This window comes from Schistocerca nitens, chromosome 1 (assembly GCF_023898315.1).
Source record: "Schistocerca nitens isolate TAMUIC-IGC-003100 chromosome 1, iqSchNite1.1, whole genome shotgun sequence".
Lineage (NCBI taxonomy): Eukaryota > Metazoa > Arthropoda > Insecta > Orthoptera > Acrididae > Schistocerca > Schistocerca nitens.
The window spans coordinates 510001972-510024279 of record NC_064614.1 but is presented as its reverse complement, the minus strand read 5'-3'; the positions used below and the strand labels follow the sequence as shown (position 1 = coordinate 510024279).

General features: G+C 37.6%; 1 protein-coding gene across 1 annotated transcript in view; it reads left to right on the top strand.

The window, feature by feature from the left end:
• The window catches only part of LOC126253159 (ankyrin repeat and KH domain-containing protein 1), a 241908-nt gene that overhangs the window by 10613 nt on the left and 208987 nt on the right, over positions 1-22308 (top strand). Inside the window, exons 2-3 of the mRNA XM_049954320.1 lie at positions 12687-12831; positions 19170-19320. Of these exons, the coding sequence (XP_049810277.1) occupies positions 12687-12831; positions 19170-19320 (296 nt within the window). The remainder of the gene's footprint in view (positions 1-12686; positions 12832-19169; positions 19321-22308) is intronic.

Below are 22308 nucleotides of genomic sequence, written 5' to 3'. Positions count from 1 at the left end.
CTATGCACCCAAATTTTATGAAAATGTAATCACATTTCGGTTCTAGTATAATGTATTTGTCCAATGAATATCCGTTTATCATCTGCATTTCTTCTTGGTGTAGCAATTTTAATGGCCAGTAGTGTATTAATGACTGAAATGAAAGTAAAACCAGTGAATATTGCTATTAAGTTAATAAAAAAATGCAGTTGTAGTGATGTACAAATCAACATCAAGCAGTAACTGTAATAAAACAAACAAAAATTGAGAAAGTTAGAACTTAGACACACTGTGAGGCTGGAACATTTCTTTTCCACTCTGGGCTGAATACATTACCAATACTGTCTTGCTTGGATCTCAAGTGAATACATTGCCTTCCTGATGTTGATAGTGCTTTCATGTTTTTAAATGTGTGTTTCTCTGGAATCCAGCAAGAATGTGGGGCAACCAAATGAAAACAGTACATCCACCATAACAGGACCATGGAATGTTTCCATTCAAAAGTAATCAACATGCGCGTTAGCTCATTTATCGTGCTGTAAGACGGGACGATGAATTCCTGTTCCATAGTTGGCTGCTGACATAGCCACAACCACATCCATCCTTGCATTTCCTTCCCCATCTAAAACTGACGTCCATGCGTGTCTTTCTTCAGGTCGCAAAAGGTGTGAAAATCGGTGATCCTGGTTGTATGGAGGATGTTAGTGTTTCACAACCAGATCGCTGAAACGTAGCCTTTGTCCAATTGTCAATGTGGAGGCGGACGAGATCGTGCAACAGGAGGATTCCATCAAACAGCATTCTTGAGGGCATTTTGACTTAATAGCCCATCACAGTTTCTGCAAAGTATCTTCATAATACTGTGAATTGATTGTGGTTCCACACTCAAGGAACTCGATGAGCAGAGGACTTATGCAGTTGAAACAGGAGATCATGACCTTACAGGCACTTGTGTGATTGGTTTCAGAGTTCTTTGGTGAGGGAGGTGTGGGATGTTGCTGCTGTTGGGTTTGCTGTGTGCCATTTGGCTCGAAAGGGGGCACCACTTAAGGTTGTGATGACCTTCTTCTTTGACTGCAGGGGCCCTTTGCTCATGTAGTTCCTCGAGCGTGGAACCACAATCAGTGCACAGAGCCATGAAGATGCTTTGCAGAAGCTTTAGTGCAGCATAGTCAAAATTCCCAGAAATGCTGTCAGATGGAATCACCCTGTTGCATCATGATGCCTGCACCTAAAGTGCAAATCAAATGAAGGCTACATTTCAGCGATTTGGTTAGGAAAGCCTGTGACGTCTGTCATACAGCCGGGTTTGTTCAGCATGGGATTTTTCACATCTAAGGTGGCCTGAAGAAACTTGTAGATGTTTTTTTCGGTCAGATGAGGAAGTGCAAAAATGGGTGTAGTTGTTAATCCTTCAGTGGCTAATCACTTTTTATGAAACAGGAATTGATCCTGTCATTTCCCAATGGCATAAATGCCTTAATGCATGTGGTGATTAATTTTGAATTGAACCATTCTGTGGCCCAGTTATGATGGATGTTCGGTTTTCATTTCACTGCCCCTTGGAGATTCATAGTGTTGACCAAGGCATCTTTGTGTTCTAATGAAATGTTAAATGCATTTCCCACCCACCAAGCATTGACATGCATACAAACAACATACTGCCTGGGCTGTAAAGCTGTAGTTGGAGCAGTGGGAACTTCCTCAATGGCATTAATTATGAGTGCTGCAGCACCATTGGACACACTGATTTCTGGTCTTGTTTAAATCAATAGGCTGGAACTGGGTGATTTTCTCTTGTTCCAAAAGTTGTGTGTCCTTTGGCATACCTTTTTTTCTGAGCAAACATGATTTGTTCAGTTTCGTGCTCCTTAAAAACACTGCAAACTAGATTGAGATGCCAGTCTTTTAGCTGTTCCTCTAGTTTCATCACAAGTAGATTTTTCCATGGCTGTAGATTTTTCCATGGCTGTTTCCAAAGAAATTATACTCAGCAGATAGGCCATATTCTTTTTCATACAAATATACAGACATGACTGGATACAATTCTTATAATGGGCAGCAGATCCATGATCAGAATGTGCTTGATTTCCCATATCATTATCCTTAAATATTTAATAAGCCTCAGTATGAATGCATGAGCTGCAGTGTTATTGTGGCAAGGCAGTCACTAATAATATAGACGCTTATATTCAGTAGTTCTTTTCTATCAAAGTGAACCACAAAGGGACACAATGTGGCTTGTCTTTTCTGTCAGTAAACCCTTGAACAGCACCTTGCTTGACAAATGAATACTTCTCAGCACAATCTATCAAAAAAGTAATTTCTCCATCTCCAGTTTTCTTTCAGGTGCCTTAGATATGATGTTTGGTCTTTTGAAACGAAATAGCTTTTCAGAACATCAGTTTTTAGAACCAGTTCCTGTATACTCTTCTACAGTTGCATGACATGTCTGTATAGAGTATCCCTGTTTGTATGAACCCACTGTTTGTATTCTATAATTTCTTCTGGATAATATTTGCTGGAAATATCTACCAAATAAGCTATCAGTGCTTGTTTACTAGAACATTGTTCAGTGTAGCAGCAAGCAGTCATTTTGATTCCAAATGACACACAGTGTTGTCATCTTTTTGGCATTTTGATGTATTACACATGCACAAACTGAGAGTGTACCAGCAACACCAACTGTAATGCACCATTTTGACCTGAGTTCTCAAAATTTTGAGAAAACCTGTTCACAGCCATTTTGCTTACTATTAACTATGAACATTTCTTTCAAGTTACTAAGTAGGAGACGTTTCTGCTTATAATCTTGTTTGTCATCGTCTCTTACTGCTGTGTTATCATTTTTGCTTGGGCACAGCCGAGAAATTCATAATCTGTGAAGAACCCTTTTCATAGCTTGATTTACCATTCCCACAGAAATACTTGATTCTTTTGTTGTTCGTTGTATACCCTGGCTTGAATGATGCACTTTAATTTTTAGTTCATTAATGAAAATGTCCAGTTGCTTCATCAGTGGTTTTTCTACATCAGTTGAGCTGCTGCTGTAGTCTTGTCTTGGTGATGGAATCTTGTGCTTTCTGAACTTCCTGTCATATGTAACCCGTTGAATCCTATTTGATAATTTGTTGAAGCTGTAAAGGCTAATGTCAAAGATATGCTAATGAAGTGTTCACTGTGTAACAAAAGTCAACTGCTTCCATATTGATTCTTGCTCATCCAGGGGTTGCAGTTGCTAGAGAGCAGATTCTTGTCTGCATCTGGGACAAAGCTTCTAGCCAGGCTTGGAAGTTTATTAATCAATAGTTTCAACATGTGAGATATCAGTTGGATGTAAACAATTCTTAACTTTTTTCACAAATGGTTTACAGCAAGTATTTTACAGAAATTGAAATTTTATCAGTATGGTGTTATGGTACGAACAAATGTGGGCATTGTCTGGAAAGTCAAGTCTAGATCGAAGTTTTAAAAGCTCTATGTCCAACAGTGACATTTCTTACACTGCCTTAAGCTTTTACCAAAATAAAATGGTGAAGGATTATGACATTGTCATCTTGACCACAAACAAGAAGAAAGCATCAGTCACCTTTTGGTTCTTTTCACAAATAGGTGTGGGTCTAAAATTTATCTATATAGCTTTTGAAGAGAAAGATAAGCTTTTCGGGTGCACCAAATCCTCTTAAAGTCCTAACAATGCCTTGGCACCATATTCGACAGTGTTTTGTATGGTCTTAAATAATGTTGTACGAAATTTCTTCAGTGATGAATTTATGAAAAGTTTTGATGGTAATTTCAGCCATAACTTGGCTTGGAATTTCATTTATTGCAGCTTATTGTGTGGAAGTTGATTTCCACATAACTGCTGTTGCATTTTGACAGACATAAAAGCAGTGGTCATCGATTTTACTTTCTATTTACGCATGTTTGAACATATACACTGTGTGAAAAGAACAACTTCGAGTAGTGTTCTTCATCCATAAGCAGGCGTAGGTAAAAAAGTTACACTATTAAACTACATAGATTCCAAAGCTTAAAGAATAGCAAGATAAAGATTAAAGAGCATGCAATTGAGAAAATTACTGAAAATTTGGCACCCAAAACATTATCAGCTTTGCAGGTGCATATATTTTGGTAGAGGACAGAGGCTGTTGTACAAGAAGCACAAGAATACAGTATGGCTAAGTGTCATATTACCAATTTTTGGATGAATCTCTCTATAAAATTGTTTTATGGCTGGTTAAAGATGGTCTCTCCACAATGCACAGTGGATTTTCTGCCACTTTTGAAATCATAAAATTGTCACAAAATTTATTCAAAATTCTTGTTCACCATAGACAGTTGTTAGAGTATACAAAATCAGGGGCTTGTTGGTTAATAGTACCTTTCATGAAGGTTATCCGATCTACGAGAGGCCACAGAAATGAAACCACAGATGATGTCGAGCTAAAACATTGTACATAACCATTAGAGACGTTGTGGTACTTCCCCATAAAATTTCATTCATTTTAGAAACTTGGTCCACTTGACATGGAATGACCTACTTGTCAGTGCCAGTGAGCCTTGTAATTTGAACTGTTACATTCTTCATGCTCCATTGTTATGCATTGAGGTGACAGTATCATCATGTATCCAAGTTATAAAAGGGCAGTGAATTGGTGGAGCTGTAATTTGTATTCAGGTGATTCTTGTGGAACGGTTTCCAACACGATTATGGCTGCACTACATGGATTAACAGACTTTGAACATTGAATGGTAGTTAGCACTAAGTGCATGGGACATTAGATTTCGGAAATTGTTGGGGAATACAGTATTCAGAGATCCACAGTGTCAGTAGTGTGCGAGAATACCACATTTCAGGCATTACTTTTCACCGTGGACAACGCAGTGGCTGATGACCTTGACTTAACGACAAAGAGCAGTGGCACTTGCACAATGCTAACAGAGAAACAACACTGTGTGAAATAACTGCAGAAATCAATGTGTGACATACAATGAACATATGTTAGGACAGTGCGAAAAGTTTGGTGTTAATGGGCTATGGTAGCAGCTGATCAAGACGATTGCTTTAGCTGACCGCACAGCATCACCTGCAGTGCCTCTCCTGGGCTCGTGACCATATTGGTTGGCCCCCAGATGACAGGATATCCTTGACCTGTTCAGATGAGTCCCAGTTTCAGTTGGTAAGAGGTGATGGTGGAGTTAAAGTGTAGTGCAGACCCCACAAAGCCATGGACCCAAATTGTCAACAAAGCACTGTGCAAGGTGATGGTGGCTCCATAATGATGTGGGCTGTGTTTACATGGAATGGACTTTTCTGTGGTCCAATAAAACCGATAATTGTTAAGCTACTTGGAGACAATTTGCAGCCATTAGTAGACTTCACGTTCCCAGACCTTGATGGAATTTCTACAGATGACAATGTGCTGTGTCACTGGGTCACAGTTTTCATGATTGGTTTGAAGCACATTCTGGACAATTCAAGCAAATGATTTAGCCATCCAGATGACCTGACATGAATCCCACGAATATTTATGGAACATAATGGAGAGGTCAGCTCATGCACAGAATCATGCACAGGCAACACTTTTGCAATTATGGATGGCTATAGAGGCAACATGGCTCTGTATTTCTGCAGGGGACTTCAAATGACTTGGTGAGTCCATGCCACATCAAGTTGTTGGTGCATTATGCTGGGCAAAAGGATGTCAGACACAATATTAGGAGGTATCCCATGACTTTTGTCTCCTCAGTGTATTTCCTCCTTTTGTCAATGAAATTCAATATTGTGTGCATTATCCACAGTCTACTGGCATTGTCTTTCTCCGTATTTTATCTTTTGCTGTCTTCATCATTTTATTCCACAAAGTTGTTCTCTTAGATCATATTCCTTACTGCTCATATTTGTCAGTCATATTATGCTCCCATTGAAACTCTCAACAACCAATGATTCATTCAGTTTATCTAGGTCACATTTCCTTAGTTTCCTGCCTCACAGCAATTTCTTCACTTTTCAAGTCCGTTTGTGATCAGTAAATTATGGTCAGAGTCCTCTTCCACTCCTGTTCTTGAGTGTACTGCAGTTTAAAATCTGGCTTTGAAATGTCTTGACATTAAATAACCTATCAGAAACCTATTGTTGCCTTAAGAATCTTCAGCCAACAAACCTTTTATGGTTATTAAACCAAGTGTTAGCAATGAATAAATTGTATTGTTTACAATATTATACTGGGCAACTTCTAATTTAATTCTTTTCGCCTGTCTATGTTTAGATTAGATTAGTTTTCGTTCCATAGATCCGTGCTGAGGAGATCCTCGTGGATGTGGAACATGTCAATTTTTTTTTTTTTTAAGCTGAAATAACAATACTAATAGTATGAATATATACATGATTTGTTTCTATTAAAAAATTCGTCAATGGAGTAGAAGGAGTTGGCCACTAGTAAGTCTTTCAGGCTCCTTTTAAACTGATCTTTATTTGTAACTAAATTTTTTATGTTTACTGGAAAATTATTGAAGATGAGTGTTCCTGAGTAGTGGACCTGTTTTTGAACTAAAGTAAGTGCTTTTAAGTCCTTGTGCAGATGATTTTTGTACCTGGTATTGTATGTATGAACTGAGCTGTTTGTTGGAAAAAGAGATATATTATTTAGGACAAATTTCATTAATGAGTAAATATACCCAGTTCTTTGAAGAGGTTTCTACAGGACGTCCGTGAATTTACTCCACAAATAATACGTATTACACGCTTTTGGACTCTGAAAACTTTTGTTTGACTGAGTTACCCCAAAATATTATCCCCTACGACATTATGGAATGAAAGTAGGCAAAGTATGCAGGCTTTTTCATTTTTATGTCGCCTATGTCTGCTAACACTCGAATTGCAAATAGAGATTTGTTAAGGCATTTCTGCAGTTCTGTGGTGTGCTCTTCCCAACTGAATTTATTATCAAGTTGTAATCCCAGGAATTTAAGACTGTCAACCTCTTCTATCTGCTCTTCTTCGTATTTTATGCATATGCTGGGTGGAAACCTCTTACAGGTTCTGAATTGCATATAGTGAGTCTTTTCGAAGTTTAATGTCAGTGAGTTGGCTTTAAACCATTTATTAATATCCATGAAAATATCATTAGCAGATCTTTCTAGAACTACACTTGACATACTATTTATTGCAATACTTGTCATCTGCAAACAAAACGAACTCTGTTTCTGGCAATGTAACTGATGAGAGATCATTAATGTACACAAGAAAAAGCAATGGCCCTAAGATGGATACTTGTGGGACACCACATGTAATTTCTTCCCATTCTGATGATGACTGATGACTTAATTCACTAGTCCCTTGCACTGACACCCTTTGTTTCCTGTTAGTGAGGTATGACTTGAACCATTTTGCAGCACTGCCCGTGACACCATAGAATTCTAATTTATTTAAAAGGATGTTGTGGTTCACACAATCAAATGCCTTTGACAAATCACAGAAAATACCTGCTGCTTGTAATTTGTTATTTAATGAATCAAGTACATTTTCACTGTAGGTGTAAATAGCCTTCTCGATATCGGAACCCTTCAGAAATCCAAACTGTGTTCTTGATAATATGTTATTTGTGGTCAAATGGTTGAGCAGCTGCCTGTACGTTACTTTTTCTAAAATTTTTGAGAATGCTGGCAAAAATGAAATCGGTCTGTATTTTGATGGTATCTCTTTATCCCCTTTCTTGAATACAGGCTTAACATCTGCATATTTTAGCCAGTTATAATTGACTGGTTACGCAAGTAACTTAGAATTGTACTAAACTCACAAGAACATGCCTTAATTAACTTTGTTGATATTTCATCGTACCCACTAGAATGCTTTGTTTTTAAAGATTTTATTATGGACGTTACTTCTTTTGGTGAAGTGAGTGATATATTCATGTACTTGAAGCTATTTGTGAAGGCTAGTTTCAGATATTCAAGGGCATTATTTACTGATCCTGAAAGTCCCATTCTATCAGTAACGGATATAAAGTACTTGTTAAATAGATTTGCCACACTATGCCCATCAGTTACTAATGTGTCATCTAGCCTTAGTGCTATTTGCTCCTGTTCCTTTCTGGTTCTACCAGTCTGCTCTTTCACTATATCCCATATTGTTTTTATTTTGTTCCCTGACATTGCTATCTTCTTCTCATAGTGCATTTGTTTAGACATCTGAATTACTTTTTTTAATGTTTTACAGTATTCTTTGTATTTAGCTAAATCATCAGCATTGGAGCTATTCTTGGTCGACAGATACATTTTCCTTTTTGTCTTACAGGAAATCTTTATTCCTTGTGTAATCCATGGTTTTATTATAGACTTCTGTTTAATTTGAGTAACTTTTAGAGGAAAACAGTTTTCAAACATGGTACTGACATTGTTCATGAATGTGTTATATTTTTCATTCATGTCATGAGCACTATAAACATCTTTCCAGTTCATATCTTTGAGCAGTTTTCTAAAACACTCAATTTTTGGTTGATTGACTACTCTCCTGTACTCAGATTTAGCAGTCTTGATAATCTGCTTAGAATTTACATCTAAAACAAGGAGCTGCATGTCATGATCTGATAGTCCATTTATAACAGGTTTTATGATATGATTTTGTCCCTTTGATTTGTCTATAAAAATGTTATCAATGGCTGTCCGTGAGGATTTAGTGATCCTGGTTGGAAAGTTTACAGTGTGAGTTAGATTGAAAGACAACATTACTAACTGCAGTGAATGTTTACTGGAAGATTGCATTAGAAAATCTGTATTAAAGTCACCAGCAATCAAAATTTCTTTGTTTCTTCCTGTTAAATAACCCAAAAGAGCTTCTAGATGATCTAAGAATAGATTATAATTTCCTGCAGGTGCTCGGTAAATAGTTATTATTATATAGGATCTGTTATGGAACTCTACTTCTGTTGCACATGCTTCTAGATGCTGCTCTAAACAGAATTTATTAATGTCAATGTTCTTGAATTTATGGCAGTTTTTGATAAATGTGGCAACTCCTCCTCCATCCATATCTACTCTGCAGAAGTAGGAAGCTAGCTTAAATCCTGAAATGTCTAACATATCTATATCAGTGGTCACTTGATGTTCAGAGAGGCAGATTATGTCAATTTGGTTAGATGACTTCATTTCATCGATACAAATGAGTAGTTCATCAACTTTATTTCTAAGTCCCGGAATGTTCTGGTTTAATAAAGATAACTGATACTGCATACTAATGGGATTGTAACTGCTTTGGCGAAGATGAACTGGCAGTTTCTGATTACTTTCTGTTAAACACTGTTTAAATGGAGGCTGTATGATAAAATATGACTCCTGTTCATCTGTTTTCTCAAACTGAGTGTGTCTGCCAATGTCTCTTAAAACTCGTTTTCTTTCCCCCTTCCCTATCCTAAAAAAGGCATCCCTCTGACACCTGTGACCACTGGTATTTTACCACTTGTGCCAGTGTCCCCCCTTAAGTTTTCTGCAATCAACCCAGACAGTTTTCCCTTACCTTTCCTATTGAGGTGAAGGCCATGCCTAGTGTAGTCCCACCTATTGATAGCATCCACAGGAATCGAACCAATATGGGACCCTATATCCGTCCTAAGCAGCCACTCCAACTCAAGTTCACCCTCCCTACGGAAGAGTTCAAATGAGGCCGATCATGGCGTCTCAACACACACTCAAATCCCACACTCGTATGCTTCGTTGCTGATGCTATCTTCACCAGGTCACTCTCTATGGAATATTCAGAGTCTCTGTCAATGCTATTTCCCAGACCACCCACTGTAACCACGGCATCCTCCTTTGTGAAATCCTTGCATAAAGCACCTACATCCTCTGTTACCTCACCAAGATGTTCTCTAACTACTTTTCCTTCTTTCTTTTCCTACTATTAAAAATCATTTTCCTATTACAATTAATGTTTGAGATGTTTGTTGGCTTTGTGTGTACTTGTGATACAAAACTATCTTGTGTGTCATCTACGTTATTTGTTCACGCACAGATCACATCCCCCCTTTGGTATTCTTGCTTTTTAGAAATTTTAAGATGTTTTTGCAACTAAGTAAGATGACTAGAACCAGTGCATAAAAGGTTCCTACCTCACAGAAAGTATTTTGTAATTGAATATGATGTCAGTAAATAAATTTCCTCAAATTGAGTATGCTGGTGTCTATTGTCAATGAGGTGATGATGGTTAAGGGTTGTCAAGTGAGATCTGTTGAAAGCAATGTTGACATTGGCTGAAATTTGTGTACACAGTGTATGATTGTTGGAACTGTACATGAGTATAAATTCTGCAGCAAATGGGAAGTCACTATTTGCTTGTAATTCTGATGTGCCACATTATTACAGAGATAATAGAACTAAAACTCCCTTCAGTGACTCTTAATTTATCCACAAATTTTGCAGCTTTTGCATGTATTTAATACAGTAACCATCGGTGTGTGTGTGTGTGTGTGTGTGTGTGTGTGTGTGTGTGTGTGTGTGTGTGTGTTTTTTAATTTTTGTAAAAAGGGGGACTATCGTAACTGGTTGTGTTTTGTTGTATGGTTTTAATGTTTTTCAATATGTCACATTATTAATATAAATTGTTTATACTTTTATCACTTGTCTTAGCACTTGTCTTAGTTAGCTACTTATTTCAGATGTACTAGATCAGTTGCATCAAGAGTCCTGTCACATTTGAGACTTAATTTTGTCCCATGTTTTGGTGTTCAATGTGTCGTTTGTAGTTCTCCTGTCTTACCCGTAAAAAAACTCTGATGCATATGCATCAACCACATCACACCCTGCTGACTAAAGATTGCTTCCGCCACTTCTTGTGCTCCTGCGTATTTTTTGATGTCATTTCATTGACTCATCTTTTATATCTTTGAATAAAGCAAAGAACTACATTGCTCCATATACCATCTGTTTGCTTAGCCATATGTCTTGCTCACATTCATTTTATTTTAATATCTCTGAAAATTGGCTTCACTGATTGATATGCTCTCTTACTTTACTAAAATTCATGACATGCATCTCTCCACTGTCATCTTGAACTGTTTTTGTATTTTCATGAAACACATTTTGCATGTATACTAATCATTATAAATTTTCTAATGTTCTTCAAAATGTGGTATACCTTATTTTCATGAATAAGTCTAGACACTGTGAATCTCTTCTAACTAAATATTTTTCACTGTATTTTGAAAGTGGTATTAGTCCGTTGACCATAATTAGTGTGGTTGTTGCTCTTGCATGATACAGTTTAGTCGTGAAGTATGTAATGTGTAATTGGAACCACACTTGCCTCTCAATCCATGCATTCCTTTCGAGGTTTTCTGTGAATAACTTTGCAACACTGTTTGAGAGTGTTAGAATGCCTTCTTAAATGAGACTTCAGAGAATCTGTCATCCTTGACAAAATTGAGCTGATAGTCCTCTTCCAAGGAGATCACAGTAAATTGTTTGCTAAATCTGAGTATAAAATAAAAATGTTCAGATTGCATTGCCACTAATTAGGTGTACAGGTTTCAAGTCTGTGGCGATTTCATGTTGATTTTTGGGAAGATGGTAAGGGATTGTTTTTGACCTGTTCTCCAGAGCTAAAACTGGTTTGTAGAATAATCCTATTAAGATTTATTAACTACACACTTTTGTAGAAGTGTACATATGCTTCAAGCTTTGGTAGTAAAATATTTGAGTTATGTTTAGTTACTCAAAAAAAAATCTGCAGAAGTTGCTTGCGATGAATAAATACGTCCAACTTACACACTTTTATTACTGACTGACATTTGGAAGTTAAGTTAAAGTTGTACAAATAACGAAAACAAAACATATCCCTAATGAAAGAGCAAAAGTTCAACAGGAAGTTGCCTGCTATAGTGTTCAGTCTAAATCCTTTTTTTACTTTCCTCTTTCTCAGATTGTTTTTGAAACGTACAGTTTTAGTATTGTATGCTTTCAGAGTGAAATTATCACTGATATTGCGCACCGAAGGTTACATTGTAACACTTACTTGACAAGAGTATTGGGTCAGCATGCATATTTCAATGCAGTTTAAACTCATATATAATAAATAAATAAATAAACAAAGATGATGTGACTTACCAAACGAAAGCACTGGCAGGTTACCAGACACACAAACATACACACAAAATTCAAGCTTTCGCAACCAGTGGCTGCTTCATCAGGAAAGAGGGAAGGAGAGGGAAAGACGAAAGGATGTGGGTTTTAAGGGAGAGGGTAAGGACTCTCTGCCCAAACTCTTTGCCTTTACAAATGTCTGCTTGTGTCTGTGTATGTGCAGATGGATATGTGTGTGTGTGCGCGAGTGTACACCTGTCCTTTTTTCCCCCTAAGGTAAGTCTTTCCGCTCCCGGGATTGGAATGACTCCTTACCCTCTCCCTTAAAACCCACATCCTTTAGTCTTTCCCTCTCCATCCCTCTTTCCTGATGAAGCAACCGTTGGTTGCGAAAGCTTGAATTTTGTGTGTATGTTTGTGTGTCTATCAACCTGCCAGTGCTTTCGTTTGGTAAGTCACATCATCTTTGTTTTTTATATATTTTTCCCACGTGGAATACACACACACACACACACACACACACACACACACACACACACACACACACACACACAAAAACTGTTTATGGAACGTATTATTCGATGTTGTCTTTATACTTGGTCATGATTTTGTTATTCTGTGCCTTGCAGGTTGAATCGTTTGTTATCGATCAAGCGGAGTTGGACGAAGAGACACGCTTGGAAACCTCAAAGTTCCTGTCTCCTGAAGAGACAATAGAGCCATCTGTGGACCCAGAAACTCAAGCACGGCTCGAAGCTCTTCTTGAAGCAGCGGGTATGTCAAGTAAATTATTTGTGATCACATATAATAAAAACAAGGTGCTTGGTGTGAAGTTTGGTGTTTCAATATAGAATTTAGATAGTTGTTCGTATTCTTCGGCTGCCCATGTGCTATCGCAGTCCATATTTCAGTAACCACCATTTGAAGTGATTATCAGCAATTCAAAAATTGGAGCACCTGCTCTTGATCTGTTGTGAATGAGATAATGATAACATGATGTATTTTCGGTTGTGGAATCAAATAAGTGTAAGTTCCTAATGTAAAGGAGTGGAACTTTTAGGTCAGCCAGGTCATATCATCTGGTAAGAAGACTTGTTCACTTGTGCCAGATAAGGCTAACATCTACAATTTAGGATAAACCACAAGTTATACTACAGATCATTGGACATAAAGTTTGTGTAATTACACTATGTGATCACAAGTATTAGGACACCTGACTGCAAATGACTTAAAAGTTCTTAGTTCACCCATCAGTAATTTTGGAATTCAATATGGTGTTGGCCCGTCCTTAGCCTTGATGACAGCTTGCACTCTCACAGGCATACGTTCAATCAGGTGCTGGAAGTTTTCTTGGGGAATGACAGCCCATTCTTCAAGGAGTGCTGCACTGAGGAGAGGTATCAATGTCTGTTGGTGATGCCTGACTCGAAGTCAGGGTTCCAAAACATCCCAAAGGTGCTGTGTAGGATTCAAATCAGGACTCTGTGCAGGTCAGTCCATTACAGGGATGTTATTGTCGTGTAACCATGCAGCCACAGGTCGTGCATTACGAACAGGTGCTCAATCATGTTGAAAGATGCAATCGCCATCCCTGAATTGCTCTTCAACATTGGGAAGCAAGAAGATGCTTAAAACATCAGTGTAGGCCTACACTGTGGTAGTGCCACACAAAACGGGGTGCAAGCCCCTTGCGTGAAAACACCACCACCACCGAATTTTACCATTGGCCCTAGACATGCTGGCAGACGATGTTCATTGGGCATTCACCACACCCACACCCTGCCATCGGGTCTCCTCGTTGTGTACCGTGATTCATCACTCCACACAATGTTTTTTCACTGGTCATTTGTCCAATGTTTATGCTCCTTACACCAAGTGAGGTGTCGTTTGGTATTTACCGGCATGATCTGTGGCTTATGAGAAGCCATTCGTCCATGAAATCAAAGTTTTCTTACCTCTCACTTAACTGTCATAGTACCTGCAGTGGATCCTGATGCAGTTTGGAATTCCTGGGTGATGATCTAGATAGATGTCTGCCTGTTACACATTAAGACCCTCTTCAACTGTCGGCAGTCTCTGTCAGTCAACAGACGATATCGGCCTGTAGCGCTTTTGTGCTGTAAGTGTCCCTTCACCTTTCCAATTCACTATCTCATCAGAAACAGTGGATCTAGGGATGTTTAGGAGTCTGGATATCTCACGTATAGGTGTATGATACAAGTAACACCCAATCGCCTGACTACGTTCAACGTCCGTGAGTTCTGTGGCGCGCCCCATTCTGCTCTCTCATGATGTCTAATGACTACTGAGGTCACTGATATGGAGTACCTGGCAGTAGGTGGCAGCACAATGCACCTAATATGAGAAATATGTTTTTGGGGGTGTCCGGATACTTTTCATCACATAGTGAATGGTTTTTGATTGCCAACTAGTAACAAAACTTTCCAACACATCAAAGACGTAGGACAAGATTTCAGATCTGTGTCACCACATACAAGATATTGTATTTCAGATATATTGCTAACTACAAGTAGTAGTGCAAAAAGGCTTTGTATGCCAATAACAAAAATTGCCTATATAATAAAAAAGGTGTTTTTGGGCATATAGAAGGAGACTGGTTAACAACTAGTAATTGGCTACACCGTATCAAACTTGAATTGGTTGCTTCCAGCTTAGTACTATGAAGCATTGCAAACATCCACACTCTGTCTACAGGCATAGTAGGGTTTACCTGTCTTGTCCGTTGATATATTTATGAATAGTGTGGCTTAGACTCCTTTGGTGGTTACAAGGTGTGTAGTCATGGACAGACAGTCTTGTACATTTGTGCTTGTTACAAAGAAAGAGATGCTGCATACCTGCTATATGGTAGGCGGTGAGTTAACCCTTAGTTGGTAACGTGAAAAATTGGTGTTTACGGTAACATCCGTCTGGGAGACTAAGATGACCCCTGAATGTCATGGAAATGAAACAGACGTCCACACAGTAGCAAGTTCAAGCGTAGCTGAAATATCAGATCCAAGTAACAATGCACGTCTGTCAACAATACATTGAGAGTGCTTATACCCGCCTAAGAGACAGATGTTACCAACTGAGGGTTAAGACTGTGGATTTCGTATATAAGATTAGTGATATACTACGAATGAAAACAGCTCGGATGTTTATCTCTGATTTTTAGATTTTGAGGTTACTCGATAGAATGAGGTATGGAGAAGTGGTATTCTTTTGAAAGGCATAGATAGGACTCTCGCTTGGCACTCAGAGCAGCTTCATCAAAGCAGTTCAAAAAATGAATGGATAAGTTTAATTTGAGGCAATGAATTCAGTGTCTTCATACTTTTACGTCCCCCAGTTCCTCTAATGCTCTGATTTTTGGAGATTCAGTTAACATATTAATGTAGTTGGAGCGTTTATATAGTGTTGAATTGGAAATTTGTTATGTAATGTCTTATAGATTTCATAGTAATTTCTTATAGGTGAAGGACATTATTTTGAAATTATTGGTATTTCATTAATTAAGGCTTCTGACCTATACTGATCTTGTCACAGTTACCTTAGATGATAATGCCTTGAAACTTGTTCTGATGTTATGAAATAAAAGTGAACTCCTGAATCAAGGTACTCTGAAAATTGGACACCATTAACTAACCAGATTTCTGTGCCTTATGAACAAAATGTGCTGTTTTGTTCAGAACCATCACTTAATACCAGTAAAGCCATTTTATGGAAGTATAAAATGGTAGGTATCCTAATACAACCTTACTTCCATGATAAAGACCTTCAAATGTCTTACTGTGACCATTCTTCAAAATAGATTCAATCCACATAGACACCTGAGAACACTGTTTTAATAAAAGTGCAATGATGAGCACTTTATTTTACCCTGAGGTTCAGTTTTGACTCAATCATATTAGTTATTTTCTTGTATGTGATAGTTGAAAAGAAACTGTCATGTTTTTATTTTGTGACAATGTACAGTGAAAAGGGATGTGAAAATCTTGGCATTTACTTTTCAGTCTTAAAATTTCTGTATCAGTCAGATCAAAAAATTGCTTAACCAAGACTACAAGATTTCTTTACTTTTGCATTAATTTTTAAATTGCTGCTGCATTTTAGCAGCAGCATTAATACTAGTAATATCTCATACTATTTCGTGAAGTGTTTAACAATTTTATAGTTGCAGCACGTATGTTTGGCAACTAGTTATGAACCAGCTGGTTCATTCTTAAGCCTAGCCTATTGAGGCTGCACTGAAACTGTCTGATCTTAATAACATACATCAAAATGGCAATACATGCTTTATATGATGTTCACAGATGATAGTCAAATTATCTTCAGCTTTCCTCTATAGCACCATATTTCAAAAGCTTCTGTTCATCAAGACACTGTACATTCAGTCCGATTGACATTGCAATTCTTTTTGCTATTTCTGACAGGTATAATGTTGTGGAGAAAGTGTAAAGTATTTTATTTCCTCTCCCTGCACTTTAATCCCCTTTCATCATTTGTCCTTGGTTTTCTGTACTATTTTCCATGTACACATTGAATCACATTGGAGGGATGGCGAGTGTAAGCTGCAATCCTATTCAGCTACTGCCTAAACTAAATAAACAGTATATAATTACTCTTCATGTTGAATAGTGGAAAGTTCAAGATGAAACAACAGTATTTGAAATTGATAGATTACTATTCACCATACAGATGAGATGTTAGGTTGCAGACAAGCATAACAAGAAGACTGCTACACATTTTAAGCTTTCAGCTGAAAGGCCTTCTTCTGAAATAGAAAATGCACCCACATTTTCTTTACAAGCTAAGTAGCAAACTATCATTTTCAAATATTATTCATGTTATTATGCCAACTTGTTCGTAGTATGTATAAACAGGAGAGAATCATGTGTTAGGCATAACTATATGACATAGTACATTTAACACACTGACCTCAGATTTGGGAAGACTAAGTTCATGGTCTGTCAGGCCATTCTGATTCAATGTCTGCTTGTGTGTGTGTGTGTGTGTGTGTGTGTGTGTGTGTGTGTGTGTGCGCGCGCGCAAGTGTATACCTGTCCTTTTTCCCCCTTAAGGTAAGTCTTTCTGCTCCCGGGATTGGAATCACTCCTTACCCTCTCCCTTAAAACCCACATCCTTTCGTCTTTCCCTCTCCTTCCCTCTTTCCTGATGAAGCAACCGTTGGTTGCGAAAGCTTGAATTTTGTGTGTATGTTTGTGTTTGTTTGTGTGTCTATCAACCTGCCAGCACTTTCATTTGGTAAGTCACATCATCTTTGTTTTTAGATATATTTTTCCCACGTGGAATGTTTCCCTCTATTATATACAATGTTAGTTATCTACACATTATACTTCTATGTATGTATGTATGTATATATGTATGATTGCAACTTCCTTCTAATTTGAGAGTGGGAATTAGAGACAATCAACCCTTCAGCATTAGAAAGTTTGTCTTACTGACATCTGTTGGCTTTACCACAGTGCAGTTAATCATTTGGTAATTCTTTGTGGACAAGAAGTCAGACATTGCAGAATCACCTGCATGTTGTGAGTGAAGTCACCATTCTGTGGGGTGCCTCTGATTATTTCCCACAGGAGACATAGGTTGGTAGCAGGAACATCTGATTATTTCCCACAGGAGTCATAGGTTGGTAGCAGGAACATGCCACTGTGCAATCCAGTTATGAGCAAGGATAATTCTGAGTAGGGATCACCCAGTGAAGAGTTCCATGATTGGATGTCTTAGCTGCTGGACCACGACCATACAACTCTGAAGATTTACCTGCAGCTCAGAATGTAGAGATGTAGGAATTGGTAAACACCCTGGCAGGCCTTAGGTGTATTAAATGCAATTTAGGTAATGCATCCAGAATCAGCCTGTACATTCCTCATAAGTGATAGTCTTCGAATGTTTCCAGGAGATGAAATGAATCTTTTTCATTACTTTGGTATTCGGAGACAAACAGTATGACAGACAGTTCAACATCCTATCCCACCAGAACTGTCAGCAGATCAGTTAACACCTCTACATTAGAATATCTAGCTCCTGAGGTCAGACAACCTCATTACTTTTGGTCACAGTTGGGATACAGTCAGGAGGAATGTACGTGCTATGGACAATGAATCTTGAGCAAACCAGTCTGCTAAAGTTGTGGACTGTTTTCGAAAGTCATAGACCATTATGCTTCCCCAACACATACTGTGTCTCATGGAAGTAATTTTATGAGGAATCACCATCATAATTAGAGAAAGAAACTGCATCTCACTAGTGGGGTGATCTTAATTGTGTGCATCATTTAAGCAGATATTGGCTCAAAAAAAGTGGATTTAATTTACAGTGATGTGTTTGTAATGGTGCTGAAGTATTGCTAAATTAAAAATGTTGAAGGATGCTTATAAGTCCTTGCATTTGTCCCAAGTTTAGGGAGATCTGAGTAGCAGTTATTGCACAATATTCATCTCTGTCAGAGTAAAGCTGTGATTGACCAAAAGGTTGTTTTGAACACCATAGTGGTTTACAAGGCTACCAGGGGTGAGAGAAGTGCTAAGTGATGGAAAAAATGGTAGGACTGACAAGGAACTGATCGAAGAACCTTTTGATTTACCATCTTTCCAGATGTTTAAACTTCTTGTAATTGTAAAGCATCAAACTGGAACTGATCAACATGGCGTATAATTTTCTAGTGGCAGATAAAATCAGAAATTTTAGGCCCATAAAGTAAATCTTTGCAGTCTTGGAAGTGACCAATTTTCATTTTTAAAGGGATGTTACCTTTTTAATGTACCTTTTGTATGTTGCATGTTACCACTGCTTATGTGAAAACTTCAAATTTGCAGGATCTTACTGTCCTTCATTTACTCTCTTTTCTGCGAGTTGCGCAGTAAAATATTAAAAGTTAATGCATTGTTTTTGTATTGGAGTGTATAGCAAATTGAGAAGATCAACAACAGGTATAAGAAATTAGTCAAGAAGGTAGGGTTTTGTATAATGCAGACAACAGATTTCTCCTTTACTTTTCCCATTGCATAAGCTACATAATGCTGTATGTTGCATCATGTACTACACACAAGTACTGATGATCGTTTATTTAACTTGATGTACAGGTATTGGAAAATTATCTGCAGGAGATGGGAAACATCTAGCAGATCCGGAGGTCTTGCGGCGCTTGACTTCTAGTGTATCTTGCGCATTGGACGAGGCAGCAGCTGCCCTAACACGTATGAGGAGTGAAAACCCACGCCAGCAACCTGAAAGGTATTTTAATAATCCATAAACATTTTTTTAAAAATTAGCATTAGATGGCATTCGTATAAGCATAGGAACAGAAGATACGTGTTTTTCATATTAAAAACAGCTTCGGTTCAGATTAATTAATAGGACTTCACCTGAGTGTTATCATGAACAGTGATAATTGAAATGTCTGACTGCTTTAAAATAACTGCACTAACAACAAACTCACAGGAAGACTTCTTGAAGTGTTCCTGAAATGTTTGTACATACTGTTTTGTACACAGGGCAGCCACAGCTAACAAGTACATTCTTAATGTTTAAGAATCATCAAACTGATTTTTACTAAGAAAGACCATATGAATTGATGTGATTGACAGTGAATGTAAAAAAAGTCTCTCTAGCTGGTATGTCGTCATTTATTGGAAACACTACTGGTTTCACACCATTACAGATGCCTTTTCAGGTGATGCACTGGTTAGCCCTCAAACAATTGATAAGCTACACTATCCTATAGTTCATTTGCAAAACGAGAATGTTGATCTATTGCAGGCTGTTGTCAATAGCAAAGTTTGTCTTAAGGACAAGTAGGCGAATGTCAGGCTGAAAACAAGGGGTGGTAAGACCCGTAAGCAGATGTGAAAAGGGCAACTGTTTGTTCTGCCAATGCTGCGAACTGGTAATTGGATGTATTGTACTAGAAGCTCATATTGACAAACATTCGCAAATTTGATAACACGAATCATGCGATTCTCAAAACTATTTTTGAAGATTTGTCTTAATAAAAGGCATAAGATAAGTAAAAGCATCCTATAATACATGTTTGCTCCAGCAGATGTAGAAAGAGTACGGGAAACGCCTGCGACAACTGTCGCAGCTACTGATTTTATATCTTTTATTAAGGTATGTCTGCAAAAAAGCCTTGGGAATCACATGATACATGGTATCAAACTTGGGGTGAATGTTTGCCAATGTGAACTCTTAGTACAGCAGCACCAATTACTATTCTGTAGCATTTACATAACAAATGCATGCTGTTTCCACAGTACCTTAATGGTCTCACCACCCTGTGCATTCTTAATTCAGTTTTAATATTGACAACAGACAATAATGGATCAAAATTTTTGATTTGAAACTGAACTATGGGACATCATAGTTTCAGCGATTGTTTGAGGGCTAATTGTTCCACCTGTAACGGTGCAAAACCGGTAGTGTTGCCAATAAAGGACTACATACCAGCTAAAGGGACTTTGTTTACATTCACTGTAAATCCTGTGAGTTCATAAGAACTTTTTTTAGTAAAACACAGTTTAAGAATATTCAATTATTAATAGTGAAATATTTGTCTCTATTCCTATAGGCAGCTATTTTTACAACCTGGTGTATTAAATAACTGGCCATGGAAACCTTTCCAGTTTTGTAACTGAAAAAATTCAGATGCGGAAGTTAGCACTTCATTCTTTATATTTGTAGTTTGTTGCCTAAATTTTGTGTGTGTGTGTGTGTGTGTGTGTGTGTGTGTGTGTGTGTGTGTGTGTGTGTGTGTGTGTGTGTGTGTGATTTTGCAGTTTCTTTTATGAGATGACACTTCAACAGTAAAAGGCAGAAACCTTTTAGGTGGCATATTTTCAGACAGACTGAAGTATGTATGGTATTGTCAGACCCCTATATGCTATGGTCCGACCCATTTACAAGAAAGGCAGTAAAAAAGATATTAATAATAGATGAATTCCATTGCATACTGCCACCTCAAAGGTACTGGAAAAGATAATGTGCACTAGAACAGTAACATAAAAATCTCAAAATAATGTAGATTTTGAAAGGGTCTCTCCACAGAATATCCCAATTTTCAGTTTTTGAGCCAAATTACACAAAGTTTAAAAGGACAAAATATTTGCTTACTGGTATTTTCTGTGCCTTCTCGAAAGCATTTGATTGTGCAGTTAACAGGATTTTCCAAGTGTGCCTCGTGACATACGAGCAACAGCTTCTCAGTACATTTGCGCTCTTATGTATTTATATCTTTTTTTACTATTGTAAGTACCATTTGCCCTTTGTTTCTGGTGTTTTATGTAGTACCAATGGTTCTTTTGTGAATTCTAGCTGCTTCTAGATCAGTAATACTCAAAATTGTATTAATAATAAGTAAATAGATTTTATACTCAAAATTGTATTCATAATAAGTAAATAGATTTTCTGCACCCATAAGTGGAAACCACCATGTTCAATAATGTCATCAAAGCTGTTGTTACTTCCCACGTCAGACATGCTTCATATACTGAAAACAATGGAAACTCCAGGTTGGAACGTCAATAATATTAGGAAAAGGATAGATTGTTCCTTAACGTAAGGTGAACCGTTTAGTTTCAGACAGGCACATGAAGATTGTTTCACACTTACAGCTTTTAGCCAAAGCTGCCTTCAGCAAGAAAAACACATACACATTCTCACAAGTACACAAGACCACTACAACTGGTAGCTCTGATCAGTATTTGAACAAATGTGTCTCCAGACAGTAAACCCTTTGATTCTTTAAATAGTCAAACTCTCATTATAAAATAGCTTCAAATGTCTGATTCACAAGTGAGTTAATATTTGCCATTAAGCATGTAAGTGAGAAAAAGTTTAGAAAGGCTTTGAAGTTAAAGTTTGTTGGAAGTCACTAAAAGCTCTCATAAAATACTGGATGAAAAGAGTGTGGGTAATTAGCACTCCATTTGAAGCAAAAGCTAATTTTTCACGCGTCTCAATGTTTGAGATGCCATATCCCATGAACTGTGTTGTACAATAATGTTATTTTGCAGACACATTCATTGGTATGTGTGTGTACTGTCTGCAAACTATTCTGAATAGTGTGTGTAATAAAAAAGTAATACATTGACATGTCAAATAGTGTGTGTAACAAAAAAGTAATACATTGAAATGTCATGATTGGTGCTGAAGTTTTCCTGTGTGAACAGCAGACATGTAGTAAGCTGCAAACTTTTTTTTTCTTTTAATCATTTTAGGGGGACC